This window comes from Telmatherina bonti (genome assembly GCF_933228915.1).
Source record: "Telmatherina bonti genome assembly, chromosome: 5".
Taxonomy (NCBI): Eukaryota; Metazoa; Chordata; class Actinopteri; order Atheriniformes; family Telmatherinidae; genus Telmatherina; species Telmatherina bonti.
The window spans coordinates 29859427-29878308 of record NC_136623.1 but is presented as its reverse complement, the minus strand read 5'-3'; the positions used below and the strand labels follow the sequence as shown (position 1 = coordinate 29878308).

The 18882-nt window shown below is 38.4% G+C and overlaps 1 protein-coding gene across 1 annotated transcript; it reads right to left on the bottom strand.

Moving 5' to 3' along the window:
* Nucleotides 1-14200: 14200 nt before the first annotated feature.
* has2 (hyaluronan synthase 2) lies at nt 14201-17950 on the bottom strand (the record flags this gene model as incomplete). The annotated part of the gene is made up of 3 exons (XM_079240247.1): nt 14201-15130; nt 15271-15372; nt 17324-17950. The coding sequence occupies 3 exons, from the start codon at nt 17948-17950 to the stop codon at nt 14201-14203; spliced, it is 1659 nt and encodes a 552-aa protein (XP_079096373.1).
* Nucleotides 17951-18882: the final 932 nt, after the last annotated feature.

The window sequence follows — 18882 nt, the reverse complement described above, 5'->3', positions numbered from 1 at the left end:
AATACAATTCACATATTGAGAAAAGAATGTGTGTAAACGCCAAGATGGCGGACAGCCCGTTACCATGGCAACATGTGTTTCATTGACTTTTTAGCTTGTCTTGGGATGATACACATGTGTGCCGAATTTCGTAGCCCGAGATGAAAGTAGACGATCGGGCCCCTTGGGGCCCCCCCAAAAAGGTTCCCCCCCACAATACATTCTATAATGTGTTAAGGACCTACCAAATATGAATAGTCACAGTTTTGGTGCACATCGTATGAATGTGTGCAAAGATATAAGCAAACCGTGTTTCATGGCGAGAAGGTTTTTTTCCAAGATGGCGGACACCCCATTGCCATGGTAACGGCTGCACAATGAAGTTTTTTGCTTGTCTTGGGTTGATACACATGTGTGCCGAATTTCGTAGCCCTAGGTCAAAGTAGACGATCGGGCCCCTAGGGGCCCCCCCCAAAATGTGCCCCCCCCACAATACATATTACAATGTGTTAAGGACCTACCAAATATGAATTATTGGAATTTTGGTTCCGATCGGATGTATATCTGCAGGGATATGAGTGAACCGTGTTTCATGGCGAGAACGCTTTTTTCCATGGGTTGCCACGGTAACACGCTTTCTCCTATCAGAAAGATTTGAATAACTTTTGGTCTCCATCTTGTCACGAAGCTCCATGGCGAATGTGGAGCCAATAGCATGAATCCCCTCAGACTAGTTCGTTCAAATACGATGCGCTTAAAGTGATAAAAAGGGTATAAACGCCAAGATGGCGGCCACCCCATTGCCATGGTAACAGGTTCTCAATGGAGTTTTTTGCTCGTCGTGGTTACTTATACATGTGTACCGAATTTCGTAGCCCTAGGTCAAAGTAGACTATCGGGCCCCTAGGGGCCCCCCCAAAATGTGCCCCCCCCCACAATACATATTACAATGCGTGAAGGACCTACCAAACATGAATTATTGTAATTTTGGTTCCGATCGGATGTATTTCTGCGAAGATATGAGTGAACCGTGTTTCATGGCGAGATTGCTTTTTTCCATGGGTTGCCACGGTAACACGCTTTCGCCTATCAAAAAGATTTGAATAACTTTTGGTCCCCATCTTGTCACGAAGCTCCATGGCGAATGTGGAGCCAATAGCATGATTCGCCTCAGACTAGTTCGTTCAAATGCGATGCGCCCAAATTGACAAAAACGGGCAAAAAAATGGCCGCAAACGCCAAGATGGCGGAAAGCCCGTTGCCATGACAACAGACGTTTCAATGACTTTTTTACTTGTCTGGATGTGATAGACATGTGTACCGAATTTCGTCGTCCTACGTCAAACTAAAATTTTTTTCCCCCATTCTAGAGGCCATTTTTGGCGTTTCTAGGGGGCGCCGTCGAGGCATTTTCACATTGGCGTGCACGCGGACCCCAGAATATCGCTATTTTCGCCGGGACTGAGGTGTGTGCCAAGTTTCGCAACTTTTCACGGGGTCTAAGGGGGTCAAAATTGAGTGAGTTGTGCTGAGAAGAATAAACATTACAATAACAATAGGGCCTTGCCATACTTCGTATGGCTCGGACCCTAATTATAATTTATAATTATTTATAATAATGTATATAATGTTTTCTTAGATTTATTTTCAAATCTAAGAAAACATTATGAATTTATTCAAGAAGTCAGAAACTCCTGAGAGGAAACTTTTAATCAGGGTGGCCAACTCTCCCACATGTGGCATAACACACTTACTTTTAGTCTTCCAACTCACTTTCTTACTCTGTCCAATAAGGAAAGTGGTTTTACTCCAGGGACAATAAACTGTGACACTCTTCCTCTCTAGTTTTATTCTCCATCCCATGTAACCATCCATTTCTTCCAATGCAGGAACTGAATAGATCCCTGCTGCTCAGGCTGTTGTTGCTTCTTAATCAAATGACACATTGTGATAAAACAGAAGCCATAACACATTCTACTCCCATGGTCGTCACAGCAACAGGTTTATTATGCACTCATGTGCTGGTAATGCAGTTCACTACGGAGGTACAAGATCTCCCAGGCTTTTCTCATTCAGTGTCAGATAACATCCCATGATTTCAAACAACTTGTTAAACTTGTTCTTGTCTTCATTTTATTTTATTTTATTTTGTTTTATGTTATGATATGATATGTTATGTTATGTTATGTTATGTTATGTTATGTTATGTTATGTTATGTTGTGTTATTTTATTATAACTTAATTATTTTTGTTTAATTCGTATTTAATTTAGTTGTATTTGATGTTATTTTTTCACTTTTATTTTTCATTTAAGTTCATTTTCACTCTCTTAAATTGGAGTATAACAGACATCTGTGTTTAATACAACACTGTATGACCCTTGACATTGTAACAGCTTTGGTTATGCAAAACAGATTAAATACATTGAAATAAAAATAATAAGGAAATATGTGACTTAAATAAATCATCTAATTTCCCTGGACTTTTTAACATCTCATCCTCCAGTCAGAGCTGAGCCAGTCCTCCACACATCAGCATCATGTGGTTATAACACATTTCTGGGTATTAGTCGAACAATTCCTTAGAAAGGGAAATTTTCACAATAAATTCATGATGTTAAATAGTCAGTTTTTCATTGATCTGGTTGAGTTTTTGGAACATGATCCTGAGAGACTGAATGAGTTTTGTGGACCATGTGAGCCAGGGTTGTGGTGATGCCCCCTGATATGTATAAAACAAAACAGAATATTTTCCTCTGCTCTATATCTTCCTTGATTGCAGCCTGTTGTCAAGATGTGTGTGTCCCATGCTGCCTTCATCTTCGGCCTTTCCCAGGCCTCCAAACAGCATAGTTCTGCAACAATTGTTTGATTGTTTATCCCAGTGGGGATTTTGGTACTCAAACACATAAAACCATGCCACCCTCATTCCTCATTAGCATTACTCATTCACAAGTGAAAAACTGCATTGCTCAAAGGTTTAACTACAGATGTTGAGAAAACCATGAAGATTTTCATGCTTTTGCTTCTCTTTATTTATTTTATTCAAACTTAAAAATGTTTTCTCTGTGCCTTATGTGCCCCTACTGCTTAGGATACTGTGAAGGATTTCTTTAAATCTAAAGCCTGAAGTGGTTACCATGTGCATGTAGGCACAACCCCCACTCCCCTTACAAGAGTCAGTAGTCCTGCAATCGTCTTCCATGAGGTCAAATTCACTTTTCTTCATTAAGTCTCAATATGTCCAGTTTACATGGTGGAAACTAGCTGATATTTTTGTGGCAGGAGAGAGAAGTTGTAGGAATAATCTCAATAGTTACATTAACAGATTCTTGCTCAGCAAACGTGCACAACTTAACTCAATATTATTGCCATTTTCATTCTTACTGTTTATTGACACTAACACAGAGATGTGTCTTCCTCCGAGATAAGCTCAAAAATAACCCATAAAATTATTTTCATTTTATGTTGTTATGTACCTGTCTAATTGCATCCTTCAATTTTTCACAATTAGAGGCCAGACAATACTAACAGTGATAATCACTGAGTATAAAGTTGTATATTTGGCTAATTTTACGTGCCATGTGATCATCATCTGGCGGTATAACTTTGTTCTAAGAGACAGAGAAGGGCTATGTCCACTTGTCAATTTTGTCATGTTATTCACAGTCATGACTGCTAAGCAAATTTTTACATACACACTTATGAACACATGCACATGACAATCATATCTGCTCTTGCCTCTGATTGTCAGCTCCTCTCCTGGAATGAAGGGATAATATTATTTTGTTAAGCAAACCTGAGTTGGAAACCTCTTTTTGTCTCTTTCTGCATACAAATCAAGTCTTTTTGTTTCAGGTTTGGCCATGGGAAAATAAATGTGACACATTTCAACCCACATCTGGGGCTGGTTACAACAACTTCCTTTAACTGTATTCCTGGCATTGTTATCTGCAATGTGTGTTAACTTACTATGACATGATGGGTACCGTTAACTTGTCATACACTCAAGGGCATTGTGTTAAGGTGAAACTTGTGGCTTTGCTGCAATTAAACTTATGAGTAATTTCCTATCAGGATTAATGGAGTAAAGACATTGGAAAATTGCATGTTAAAATCAAGAGATAGCTAAAGCCTGGGTGGCCTGTTATTTCGCTGTGGGGCAGCAGACATCTGGACTCCACCAATGTCGCCCATTAAAAGCCCATTGTGAGATTCCACTTACTAAAGATGAAGTGAATACATTCTCAGATTAAAACCTTAATATTGGGATTTAATTTTAGCCTTTTTACCAAGACATTTAGAGAGTAAGACTTCAAATGAAGCGTGAGACACTAAAGGCATGATTATTTGCTATCATCAAGAACTGACTCCTTTTCAAAGGGATGAGAACACATGGGAGTTTTTAAAACAATTAACCTCACCAAATGAGGTTCATTATGTGGTTATACAGTTCAGAAGAGAGGAAAAGGAAGAGAAAGGTAAGATGGAGTTGGAAAGAGAGACTGGTAGGGGATGGGGGTTGTGTGGTGAAAGACACCAGTGAGAAAAAACAGGGAGTCATGTTGCATAGGAAGCAGGAGTGTTTGAGACTCAAATAGGAAGTGAGGGGTCTTCTTAAGTTTTTCTGAATTAAAGTACCTTTAACCCCTGAACATGGTGAGAAAACCCATGGGGCATGGGTGTCTGGGACATGTCACACAGAGAAAAACACCCCTCCCTGTCATGAGGGTTTGCCCAGACCCCCTTGACCCGGTTATCGCACACAGATCTCAAATCCACTGAGAAAATCGTGTTTTGAAAGATGCTAAACATATGAGGGCTTGACAAGTGAAAATTATGAAGCAGCATTTATCAGTAATGAAAACAAGAAAACCAGGAAGCCGTCGTTTGGAGGGGATCAGTTGCAATCACTGTGTGCTCCCCTCACCTCCCTGATTAACCTTTCTCATGACCTGATATAACATTATCCTCATTTCCCCCCTTTACGACTGGCTTATAGTCTGTGATTTCATAATTAAAAATGTGAATACCTATAATGTTATGTATTTAAACTGGTAGGTTAAACTAACTGAGTGAAAATGTAACCTGATTAGGATGTAACCGTAGACAAGCTGGAACTGATGTGTTGCGGTCAGCTTGCCCTCAAATTAAAATCCTTGTGTTTAGGCTCTGGTGTAGCAAGCAGAGGTATGCTCTTGCATCTTTTCCATGGATCGCCTCTAATCTAGCTTCACTGACATGTCTTTGTGGTGTCTATAGGCTAAAATTTTCCATGAGTGTACAATGAAGCTTATAGCAACTGCTCTGATCATGTTGGCTGCAGTATTTAGACTATGCTCCTGAGTTATTATATTTAACACTGTGTAAACTTATCACTGAGAATGAAGTTGCAAAATCAGCAGTTTGTGAGCAATGCATATTAAGTAACAGTATCATGAAGTTTATGTTTTATACACTTGCATTGTAAGCCTTTATTATTGTTTAAATAGTGCACACCATGCTATGTGCACACCAACAATCACAAGATGATGTTGTTATTAAATATATTATTATTGTTCCCTTCATTTGACAAATATTACCATAATGTAGTCTTTTTCATTGGTTTGCACTGTTCACAAATTAATAAGAAAGGTTAAGAACAGACTTGCCTACAACTAGAAAAGCATGCTTTCAGTCTTATTGGACAATACCAGATTTATTTCTGCCTGTTAAATCCTTGTGTTTTTGTTTACAAAGAGATCATGCACAATAGTAATACACGTATATGGAATTACATCATATGGAAATTGTAAGAATCATATGCAGCCACTTCATTAATCGGCTACAAAATGTGCAACCAAAGAGGCAGAAAAAGCATCTTAAATCAATTTGACTTTAAATGCTTCTCAGAAAGTACCGAAGACAAACAAAAGGCTTGGGTTCCAAGTTTCTGATGCAGAACTGCAACCTCCCAACGCATGTGTTCCAAATCACACAAAGAGCATTTGACATAGTATCGCCACTGGGGAACCATGAAGCTAACTGAACTTGTATCATCAGAGTTGTGCAATGATCAAAACTTAGCAGTGAAATCACCTTTACATGTAAAGTCATTGCTGAAGGGTTCTGTCAGGCTTACTGAAACGTTTTGATCCTTCCAAAACCCAGAAAAACGCAGCAGCCAGCCGAGAGGGACACGAAGGGTAAAACTTTCTCAGCTGCTGGAGACAGTTAGCCAGGAGGGAGCCATTAGCTAGCTAGCGGCAGTGCTAAGCAGCGCTGTAATGTGTTTGGCAGAGTCAGAGCAGTGATGCTGTGGACTGCTGACGCACTGAGAGAAAAGTCTGGCTGCTTCTGCTGATCTGCCCACATGTGCTGATCTCTTCTGTAAGCATGAGAAAGACTTCACCAAGGGAAACATAAGATAAGAGAAGCTGTCGAAGAAGAAACAGATCATATGTCTGTAAATTCCAGTTAAGACGTTTAAAAATCTATTTTGAGGATTTATTTTAAAAAAATAAACCATGAGAAATGAAGGCAAAACAAGTTTAAATAAGATTTTAAAATCTTTATTCAATAAACCTAGCACTAAAAAATGGATTAAATGAGTGTTCCACACCAGCGCTAATATCTTTTAATATGAATTGTTTCCTTTTGAGAACCAGAACAAAATACTCTTTGGGTGAAGTAACCTTTTCTCCCTGATCCCTGACACTTTTACCCCTGTAGCCCGGACCTCTGCATTACCTCTGCTGTCAGTTTCCCCTGATCCCTCTTGACCCTTTGGCGCCACCCTTAAAGAATCTGTGCAAAGGCCAGATCTCCAAGCAGTATTTCAGCGGCATGTTTTGAAAGGACAAAAACACAAAAAGCCATTATTTGTCACTATTTGTCACATCCCCTTTTTTTCTTTGTGAGTCCCATGTGCTCCTATCAGCACTTACAGCTTGATCTGTTTTGACTTTTAGACGAGCGTTTGTAATAGAAATGAAAATGTTTGATGTAAATGATGACTATATTAATTGCTGAAGGGACATTTTATGTATATATTCCTGTTATAATTATCATTTTTGCAGCTGCTGGGGAAAGTAACCATCCTTTCTAAGGATGATTATTATTCATAGGACTGCCCTTAAACAACTTTAGCTCTTACCTTGGAGTAGTTTTTTTTTTCCATACACAGGACAACCTTATTATAAAGTTTTTATATGCCTAGAATAAAGAAATGAAGAAATATACAAAGGCAAATATAGCAACAGTAAAGCCTAGCTTGATTGTGTCTGCTAGAGAAAAAGCCTTTGGAGGCATGAAGTCCTTCAGGGAGCTCCTCCACAGTCTCCTATCAGCCCTTTAGAAATGTTTGGTCTGAAAATGCTTTTCTTTGCTATGTCTGTGTGTGTATGTGTATGTGTGTGTGAATGTGTGTGTGTGTGTGTGTGAACGGGAATGGTTAGTCAGAACACATGCAGCCCAGATAAAAAAAAAAATACAGTTCACACAGCTATTTGAGCTGGATTATAATATTTTAAAAGTTATAAAACTGAAATGAAGATGCGACAGCCAGCTGACAACCTGTTTGTTCTAGCAGCAGTTTTCTTAAAATCACATCACAGAAGTTTGGTGTTTGCTCATATGTGAGCATGTCAGTATACCAATGCAACATGGCAGAAAAACACTCATTGGCCATTTATTAGGCTGACTTGTTCAGTTATTTCTGAAGCAGGCAAATATCTTTTTAAAAAGACAATGTGGTGTAATTAATGCAAAAAAGCATGATGTTAACATGCCAGAAACAGCAAAGAATGCTAATTTTTCACTTGCAGTTTCATGGTACATAGAATAATCAGACTGCGGTTTTTGTATGTTGCGCCATCTTGTTACAGTGGTTACTGGGTATCTGCTGCTGTTTGCAAATACTAACAGCAGAATGGATATCTGAACTGATGACGTTAGATAGTGGCTCACAGTATCCGATTAATATATCTCATCTGCAGACCTTTAACCCTTTCATGCATAGTGGACACCAATTTAAAAGCTTTTTTTTTCTTGCATATTCATGAATGAGGATGGTATTTTTGTAACTCTTGTAGTGAGTCTCTTCTCTCATCAGATAATTTAAAAGTGCCAGTATATGATTGTTTTGTAAAACAGTTGACATTAAACACACAGCCCCCCCCCATTTCCTGAATCATTTTACCGACAGACATTTCTGGAGAAACAGCTGTTTAAGTCAAGATAGAAGTTATTTGAAAAATAATTTCTATCTCATTATGGAATACTTATATCTACCAGTTGTTTTTTTGGGGTTTTTTTCTTTTTCTTTTTTTTTTTTTTTTTACAAACCAGTTGTGTCCTGAGGTACATTCGGTTGTTGGGGAAGTACTTATGAGCAAACAATGAAACCAGTCTGTCACACAGCTGAAAACCAGCATATGGGGAGGAGAAGATGGAAACATCATGGAAGCATAAACTTCTTCATGGTGTAAACCACTGATAGACTGAACAGCTGTCTGAAATTGAGAAGCGCTTTCATGCAGACATGGATCTTGTCCTGGCTCTGGCGTGGTTTCTTCTGTGGTGCTTTTGGTTTAACTAGAACTAAAGCTGTTGCTGTTTACTATGTGAATTTAAACATACACAGCTTGGAAATGTGGCTGTGAGGGTTAATGATTAAGTTGCAGGCTGCATTATAACTTCTGGTTTCCCAAAAATAAACTATAAATATTCACCTGAGAGAATTTCATTTGATGGTGGCGGGAGCTCACATATATTTCCCACTGAAACTTGAACTGGGCAAGGCAACATAGTAAAGCAGCCACACCCAGGTATTACTCTAAGCATATGATTCTTGTGTTTGATTGACCCCAGCCAGCACATCTAAAAACAAAGAAAACCCAGGTGGGGGGAGGCAGTACTGGGTCACATCTTTTGTTGTAGCTGCTGTGGTGGTTATCCAGCAGCTGGAGAGATGAACCGTAAAAAGAAGATACAAAACCATCTTGTCCAGCTGATCTTTCCAGCTGAGCATTCAGGTGAATCCGGTGTTTACCTACTGATGACGTCACAGCTGGAGACTGAGAACCAACACAGAGGCACTGATTGTGGCTGCTGAGCATGACGATATAAAGGTTGTTGTCTACCGCCCAGACAGGACCTTGTGTCCACATGATGCAAACAACCCTTTGGAACAGTCTGACCCATAATAGCAGGGTGTAAGACACAGGTAGGTACTGCTTATAAGAAGCACCTCAACCAGGTGATGTGCACAACAGGAAAGTTTGTCCAGAGTTTGAGTTGGAGGTAATAGGGTTAAGACGGCAGACCATCTGTGACCTCCAAACTGGGAGAATGACTCCAGCAGATCCCAGGAGCCAGAGGCGATTCTTGGGACTCTGGGGGCGCCAAGCAAAATTTCACATGATGTCCCTCCAATCAGTGTTCATTGCCTCGACTTATTAAGATACTGATAATTAAAACAATGATAATATTTTCTCTAAACATGTTGTTACGGCATTAAATTCTTAAGTTGCAATTTGTAATGCTCTTTGATGCCTTTTGTTTTACTAACTTCTACTTTATTATAATCTACTCTTTTCATTTAATTAAACTGGGCAATATGATTGTTGTTCCAGTGCAGAATATGTGCTGATATATATATATATATATATATATATATATATATATATATATATATATATATATATATATATATATATATATATATATATATATATATATATATATATATGTACATGTATATATATATATATATATATATATATATATATGTACATGTATATATATATATATGTATATATATATATATATATATATATATATATATATATATATATATATATATATATATATATATATATACACACACATATAGATATATATATATATAGATATAGATATATATATATGTATGTATGTATGTATGTATATATAAACATCTCATATGCACATACATATGTAAATTTTTAAAAGCAGTCTAAAGCACAGAATGGTAGGTTTTTTTTTTTTGTTTGTTTTTTTTTGCATTTCCACTGGCAAAGGCTGGGAAGGATTTCAGATTGTCCAATTAAGGCTGTCTAACATTTATGGGAACCTTCAACTGGGGTCTTTATGGTCCAACCCTAAAGAATTTCCTGTACGAATTTGCAATAAGAACAAAGTGCCATATTTAAATATACTATGCATTTTTTCATGTTTAGAAGCAGATGGCAAAAAGAAAGACCACAAACTGCTGGATTTCTGTCATTTGTGTCCTGCATTATTTTTGTCACGTCACAGTGATATCTCACTGTAATGTAGGTGGCTTGTCTACCCCTATCCAGTTGATATCCTGCCTGCCAGGTAATGGTGCAGTTGGTTGTGGAAACTCCTCAGGGATCAGGGAGAGACATATAATTTATATATATATATATATATATATATATATATATATATATATATATATATATATATATGTATATATAAAACCCTAATTCAACATAAAAAATTGTCATTTTTAAGTTTCTATACGCCATCATAAGAACTTAAGTACAAGTCAACATACACTGAGATGTCTTGCAAAGGAAGTCAAGTTTTAGCTTTACTTCTACTGAATGACAGATCTTGTTTAAGAGCAGACTCCCCTTTATGAAAGCGATGTCAAATGATGGAACCACAATTTGAAGAAAGAAATCTCCAACTTTTACTCAATAAGCTAACAACAGCTTACAATTAATAACAATTTAAAAAAAAGCTAATAAAAACTCTTGATAAAAACAACTTAAAACAGCAGTTTTTATTTGGCACAACAAAAAAGAAAAAGTGCTTCATTATAACACTGCCCATGACTGGTTTTGTATTAAAACAAACATATGGTTCAATGATCATTTCCATTAATTACACTCTCAAATAATACCAAACCTTGAAACTGTAGAAAATGGAGTTGCTTGTTTTTATTCGTGTTTCTGAAACAAGGCACCTAACAAATTAAAAATCAAGAAAAACTGCAGAAAATTACATTTATGTGCAAGAGTTTATTCAGATGAAGTATTTATTGTACTAAGAACTGAACCTAAAAGCCAACACATACAGTTTAAATTATTTAAAAGCAACATATGTGAAGTGATTATGTGAATGTAATTTATAACAAAATGTTTATTTGTTTTTGCTTTTGCAGTGTTAACATATGAGATTGTAGGGGTTTGATGTGTACACCAGAGAACCTACATGCAGTATCCTATGAACCTAAAAAGCTTTTCAATAAATACATTGCTTTTCCAAGTAAAAAGTACAAAAAAAACCCAATAACTTATCCCAACAAATTGCATTTTTTTGTTGTTATTGCAGACAAACCCCCCCCCCCCTTTATTTCACATTGTTTGGTCAGATGCACAAGTATCGAAACAGTTTATAGCACAACAAATACATTATTTTCTCACAAGAACATGAAAGAAAATAAAGAATCTTTAGGAGATAAGCAAAAATAGAATACAAAAGAATGTCAAGGTATAAAAATGCATTAAAATACAAAGTTAAAATACATAAACAGCTACAGCAAAGACCCAACATGACAGAACAAAATCCAGCTTTGACTCAATTGGGAACTGTATATCAAAACAGGACCATTTGATTTTCAACATTGCAAACAGACCATAAATTACTAGAGGCCATCGGACTGCATCAGCCGTCGGACAGCACCCTGACACCTCGATGCAACACAAAGAGAACCACTGAGGTATTTAATCTTGATTACGTCAAGCATTGTGCCGACGGACAGGAGAGACATGAAAGTGCGTAAGATTTAAACTTGTGTCTCCTCCTGGTCACTAGCAAACACTGGAGTTGTTTTATCCCAAAATGCTGCTCCGTTCCATTGAGTGCCCGTGTTCACATTGCTATAATCAGGTAGAACTTTTCCCACATCTGATTCACGGATGTTTTCCTCACACATTTGCTCCCTTGCAGGTCTTTAACAGTGCAGGAAAACATACAGATGTATCTGCACTATACTCAATACGGTGTGAGAAGAATGGAAGAGAGCAAGGGCAAAGTGGAAGCAAAACTTTCTAAATCTTTGGAACGGAGCACGTCCACCTTGTCTGCATGGTGGCTATCAGTCAACTGAGTCAACATTAACAATTTTGGTGTTTAAAAAGCCATTATTGATATATATCAAAAGATTACAAACAAAAGTAATTGTTTCTGCAAAAATAAACTCACAGCAGCAATGTTATGCAATCTCCCACTTGTGGTCACATGTTCACCTGATCAGAAAAATACTACATCTCAACCAAGCATTGATCAGGTTGGGGTTCTTGACTTCGTAAACATTAAGGAAATACTGCAGTCATGTCATTTCAGAATAACTGCCAACAATCTATGTGTCGCCATGTAATGCACCGTTTCACATTCAGTCATGCAAATTGATGAATTCGCAAAGCAAATTCGTCAGAGCAAAGCAGATGTTTTAAAGAATAGCCAGTTTGGTTTGGATGCTTTCTTGATTGGGTTGTGTGAAGTACTTATAAGCAGTCCATGTCTTTCCTGCAGTAGACGGTAAGGTAATGAAAGAAATCCTCACAGAAGAGCAAAGCTAACAGCTACTCACAACTGAGTCTGAGTGCTTCACTATCTAAAACAACTTAGACCTAAAAAGACTAATTAAAAAAAAAAAACTGAGTTGTTTAAAAAACACTATATATTCCCAATTTTACACCTCATTACATTGTGGCTGTGCAATATAGTCTGTTTAAGATAAGGTGTCAAATAAGGTGAAATATAAATGATAGAAATAAAATTGCAGATTGCAGATAAAGATTTATGCGAAACTATTGCCCAGCCTTAAGCTATCAATCAAGTCTGATACAACTAGTTTTCATCTGCATGACTGCATGGATATAATACAAAGTTTATTAAGTGTGTGCACGGTGAGAGAGATGTTTGGTTGAAAAAAACAGTAGTAACAATGAAGAAAACACTGTATGGCTTGCTTAAACCATGTTACCTTAGCTTGTACAAACTGGAAGCATGCTAACTGCTGTCCACTAAGGTATGGATTATTCATATGTACTTCACACAAACCAATTTAAAAAACAAATTATTACGCACACACAAACCAAGAAGAAGGGGGGGAAAAAAGCTGTTTCTGTTGTGGAGGATTGGCAGTCAATATGTCATGAATTAATCAAAAGAGTAAATTACTAACTAACACTAATGAAGAGTGACAAACCTGCATGTTAGCTTGTTCCTCTCGAAGTAAAATACCCTCCATAGAACCCTTGCACCCCCCCCCCCCAAAAAGCTGGTCCAGCTAAAGGATTGATTATTGGCTCTTTCCCACAAGACATGAGTGCAACAAAAAAACAGAAAGCAGCTGTTCATTTTAAAGGCCCCCATGCTTTGTAAATTATTTCTATTGCTGTTCCCAAAAATAGATTAAAACACTGAAGTTACAGCAATACATTACCCCTAACATGGCGATTCTGAACATGTTGCATAATGAAGAGTACATAAATTCTAGTAGAACTTTGCTTTTCATTCTGATGTTAAAGTGGCCAACCTCATTTATCTATAAAATCCTTTAAAATTTAAATTGATAGTGGGCTTAAATAAACACTTATCAAATTGAGCTAATTATGACCTTTTTTTGGCAATGATTGCAATCACTAATGTTTTCATCAATTGTGTGAAGACATTCTAACAGTCTTTTAACTTCCCTTTTGTGGGACAAGTGTTGACACTTCTCTTAATTTATGGTCTACAAACATTTATTGAAGACACAATGATGCTCTGGAGGTTAAAAAAAAAAAAAAAAGGTGTTACTAGCCAAGTTAAATACCTATGGAGTAAGCTAAAAATTGTTGCTAATGTCAGTTGGTAGCCCAGTGAATCAGACAAGGGTAAGAGGTAGCTGATATTACAAAGCCTAGGACTCTTTCTGCCAACTGTGATGATACACATCTTCCTGCTATTCTGAGTTACTAAAGTTGGCTGGTTAACTTACATGAAAACATTTCCAACTTAATATATTGGTTTGGAGTGATCTGCGTAATTTGATTAGCCAGCATTCTGAAATAGGAAGATATTGAATTCGACGGTCACACCCACTGCCCTTTCTTTACTCTTTGTGGTTGAACTCAACCAATTTTGCCTCCAGAGCTATTCTGCATCTGAAAAACATTTGTAAACAAAATTGTGAAAAACCTAAGAAAGTTCAGTGGGAACCAGTGCCTGTTGTCCATTGGTCATACGTCCAGCACCATGTCGTAATGTGTTTCCTTCTTCCTCTTCCCACATTTGTTTATGAGCACAGTATAAAGTGTCAAAAGTATGACCCAGTAACTGGCATAGACGACTGCCCCAATGATCAGAACAATCTTTTCTGTTTCAGGAAAGGGTTTTCTAGTTTGTTGGATTGCTGTGTATATAATCCCAATGAACAGGATGGTGAACCAGACTGATATTGGAATCAAACCAATAAAGTTCACCACTATCGTTTTCCTCCCGGAGGTTCCCCAGCCTGACTTGTTGATTGTTGCTATTGCAAACATTTTGGCTGGCAACAGGCTGGACATATACAGTACTGAGTAAAATGACATAAACACCATGACGATGTTGCCTCTGAGGCAGCTGGCGAACGATGACTTAATCAGTGCTACTGCTTGCACAATGAGTAGAAACAACAAAATATTCCACAGCCGTCCTTGGTAGAAGAGCTGAATCGCAGTTGCGATGAGAAAAAATGGGAAGAAGCCAGTGATCACAGCTTCATAAGTCATCCAAAGATGATGCTTGTGGAACCACATAGAGTTGTATAGCCACTCTCGGAAATATGATTTACTCCATCTAGTCTGCTGGTTGAGCCACCTCAGGTATGTAATCGGTGTCTCGGTAAGGCACTTTGACCGTGCAGTGTATTTGGTTGCATACCCGAGGCTGAGGACTCTGTTTGTGAGATGACGGTCATCCCCAAAACTGCAGTGGGATCCCATGAAGGTCTGATTGTACCAGTCCTCAAGAAACTCATGCAGCAAGGAGTTTCGGTACATCCCTAATGGTCCGCTGATGCACTGAACACAACCGAAGTAGGACTGACAAGCCCGCTCAATGTTGAAGGCCATCCAGTACCGGACACTGCTCAGGAAGGAGATCCACGACTCGTATTTATTCAAGATCTATAAAAAGAGATATCATTTCAATGCATTAGGTGTGAAACAGAGCCTATGACATGGATGTATAAAGAAGAATACTCAAGTTTCCAAAACGTGTCACTTACAGCAAGAAAATGTTGATAAACTTAGTTTTGTAACTCTACCTGCACATCTCCTCCAACGCCTCCCACCATTGGGTCTTCCTCTAAAACTTTAACCATCTCCACCGACGATGCTGGGTCAAGCATTGTGTCTGAGTCACACACCTGAGAAAAACCCACAGACAGTTACCTGTGCTTTGAGGTCATGTGTAACTATGTGCTAGCATACACACAGCATCAGAAAAGACATATACCTGTTAAATTCCAATGAAATGATTATCTGGCTCATTAATTCAAAGCACAGAAAATGTTACATATTCAAGTTTATATTCAATAAAACACGTGGTCAATGTGAAAACGTATTTTATAGCTAGTGTTTAATCCCCCTGCTACAAAGATCTGAGTAATTCCTTTCAGTCTTAGTTGCCACTTATTATCTTACACTATCCCCATTTTCTTCTATAAAAGGTAATTTTCCTGACCGAAAAAATCAGGTGATGAAAACAAAAGTTGCAGCCAAATCCCCATTACCAAAGGAATCTGCTACATGCGGAGTCTGATGATAGTGAAAAGGCATGTAGCTCTGTCTCACGTATTCCTAAATGTTAGAGGTTACTAGCATGGCTGCTGGCAGTGATGCAGTGTGGTCCTTTGAAATCACTGTTAAACAAGCGGTTTCTGGCAGGCTGAAGCCAGCTTCTGGTGGCTCAGTGTAGACTCACTGAAATCACTCTGATGTTATTCCTTTTACAAGGTTTCTGTTATGCCTTATCCATTGAGCACAATCTCTTTTACACATTAAAGAAGAAACGAAGCACAATGATTATGACATTGAATTTTGTTAAATAAGTCAAACAGACTGAACTGTCTTCATATGTAACAACAGATCTTACAATGTGCAGTGCAAGATAAAGTCATCACTGGAAAGTTGAATTTATTATGGTATTTATCAAAGTGTGGCATCGTGTCTGGCCACCGCTACGTCATGAGACTACTCGACTCTATGGATTAGTTTTATTACTTAATAAAAACTGTACATGATACTGCAATGTGCAAACATAACTATTGATGCAAAGTCAGCACAATTTGCTTCACAGTGAAATCTACCTTAAGGTTGTGTTGTTATTTAGCCATTATGAGCCATTAAACATATAAAAATTAAGGTTTTGCTGAATTTATCCCCAATGATTTCTTTGACCCTGAATATTGCCCTACCATATATCTCAACAAGAGCCCATATTTATTTCAATAATCACTGCCTGCTGGATATAAATGGGTCTGAATGTTAAGCTTGTGTAGAAACACTAACAACTTGGTACACCATTCAATGTTCCTAACCACTGTTTATGTTCAGGAGCGACACCAGCACAATGTTGACTGTGTTTGCCAGGCAAGCACACCGAGGAAAAAAGATTTACCCCAAGATATATAGGGCTTTTAGGTTTGTAGAAAGTTTATTTGGTGTTTTCACATATAACATTCATTTTCAATGTACCCACTTCATCCTACTAAAGGCTTGTGGGATAAAGGGGGGACGTATCTCAGATGTCACCAGGTGAAAGGCAGTGCACCCTGTGGACAGGTCACCAGTCCAACAGAGCACAATGTCAGCTAAATCTGTCATGAACACACACCTTTATCTGACCCAACATTGGGCTTTAACTCCAAAAACCACTCATGTAGGTGATATAAGACTCAGCTCTGTGAAACAGATCTGTTATTACACTTAGACATCAGCTACTGCTGCCCTTCTTCACGCTACACTTCACAACACGATGCAGCCAGCCTTCCTTAAAGCAACACAAAGGGTTCTTTGTGGGCTCCATATTTGGCTTGGCACAGCCCCCTTTTCCCCTCTCCAGACACCTCTTTTTCTGCTCCTTTTCCCCCCACAGACCTACTCAATGTATGCTTATCCAGAAGTATTCATCCACAGTATAGCTGACACTGTGTCCCTTACTAAATTCTGTAAGTCCTCCATCAAATGTCAGCTCTTCTTGTCTTGCATGTGCTTGTATATGAATCTTGTCTTGTTCTTTTATTTAAAAAAAAAAAAAAACCCTACATATGTTTTCTCATTAGTCCCATTAACTGATTCCTATTTCCTTAGCCTTACCTGCACGTAGTCCACGCTCCTCCCCAGTGCTTTGAAGGCCGTATACATGACCTCTCTCTTTCCTCCCCACTTCTGCATAATGCACACACACTTGTTGTTGAGCACAATTCTGGAGACATGTTGTTGGCTCTCAGCATAGCTCTCATCAGTCTCCTCGGGGGCTCTGTTATGATAGTTATTCCGCCACACATACGTGGCCGCTTTGTCCCATCCCATGACTTCTTTAAAAATCTCCATCATGTACAAGTCATCGTCTGAGTTCCCATCGATCACCATGATCACCTTGATTCCCGGATATGTCAGCCTCTTCACTGACACAAGGCATTTTCTCAGGTAGTTTGGGTCCTCTTGATATGCTGCAATACACAACGCCAAGGATTTATTCAGTTTGATGGGCGTCTCCAAGGAGCGCCGCATGTTTCGGTGTTCTAAGAGTGCAAACAGGCTCTGGATGATAAGGTGGATGACTAAGATGGCACCATACAAGCCAAAGGATAGGTGATTGTGGGCTGTGGTGAAGAACTGATAGCCCATGATGTAGGCAGTGGAGATGCCCACCAGAAGGGACACGCCGAACATGGTGGTCCCAAATATCCTCAGGTAAGTCAGGACTCTCTGACACTGCATCTAGGATTAGAAGGAAATGGTTATGTTTAGTGACAATGAAAAATGTTACCATGAATGAGCAAATAGTGACATTATGTGCAATGAACCCTGTTATTTCATATTTAACGAGAAACTTAATCTTTGGCAGGGCGGGTTTCGCACGCAGTTGCATCCATGCATTTTAATGCCATATGTTGTAAAAAAAAATTTGAATTTTCTCACCACCTTGGTCAGCTGTTTTATTAAAACAATCCATTTTCCTGCATCAGCAAAAATGCAGAAGCGGCAACGGTACGCTTCATGCTTTATTGTGTTTACCACGCCCGGCTCAGATGTCTAACAAATCACACAATGCTTCTCGGACCCCCCCAAGAAAAATGTTTTGCAAGCCCTCAATCACGTCAATCACGTCAACAAAATGACGTCATTTTCTTCTTGGGGAGTCGAGAACAAGAAAGAAGTTCTTGGTCCTTGTGGAGTATGTAGCAGGCTTATCTCTTGCCTCATTGGACCTTCAGACTGAAATGAAATAATCTAATATCATTGTGATTTGGACCTCAGGCCTTAGATATTTTGTCAAGTATCCAATATGTTCCTGCATATTGATAAGCTCAAGTAAAGAAGTAGTCTACTCCCTCCCCCCTTCTTTCCTTGCCTCCATTTTCTACCCCTCCCTAAAATCCCATTTAAATGTCAGACAGTTGTGAGTAGCCGATTGTTCCAACTTTTTTTTAGTGTGGGTGGGCACACATTCTCTTGAACCAATTAACCAATAAGCTGGCTGCCCCTGCTAACCCTGCTTGGTCCAAACATGCTTCAGCCTTTGGAGAAAAGTAATGGCATGCTATTCATTTGCTAAATCCCTGAAATCAGCAGGATCATTTCTTAAAGTTTATCAGTACATAAAAGGAACCCTAGAAGGATCTAAACCATGAAAGATTGTTCTCTTTGCT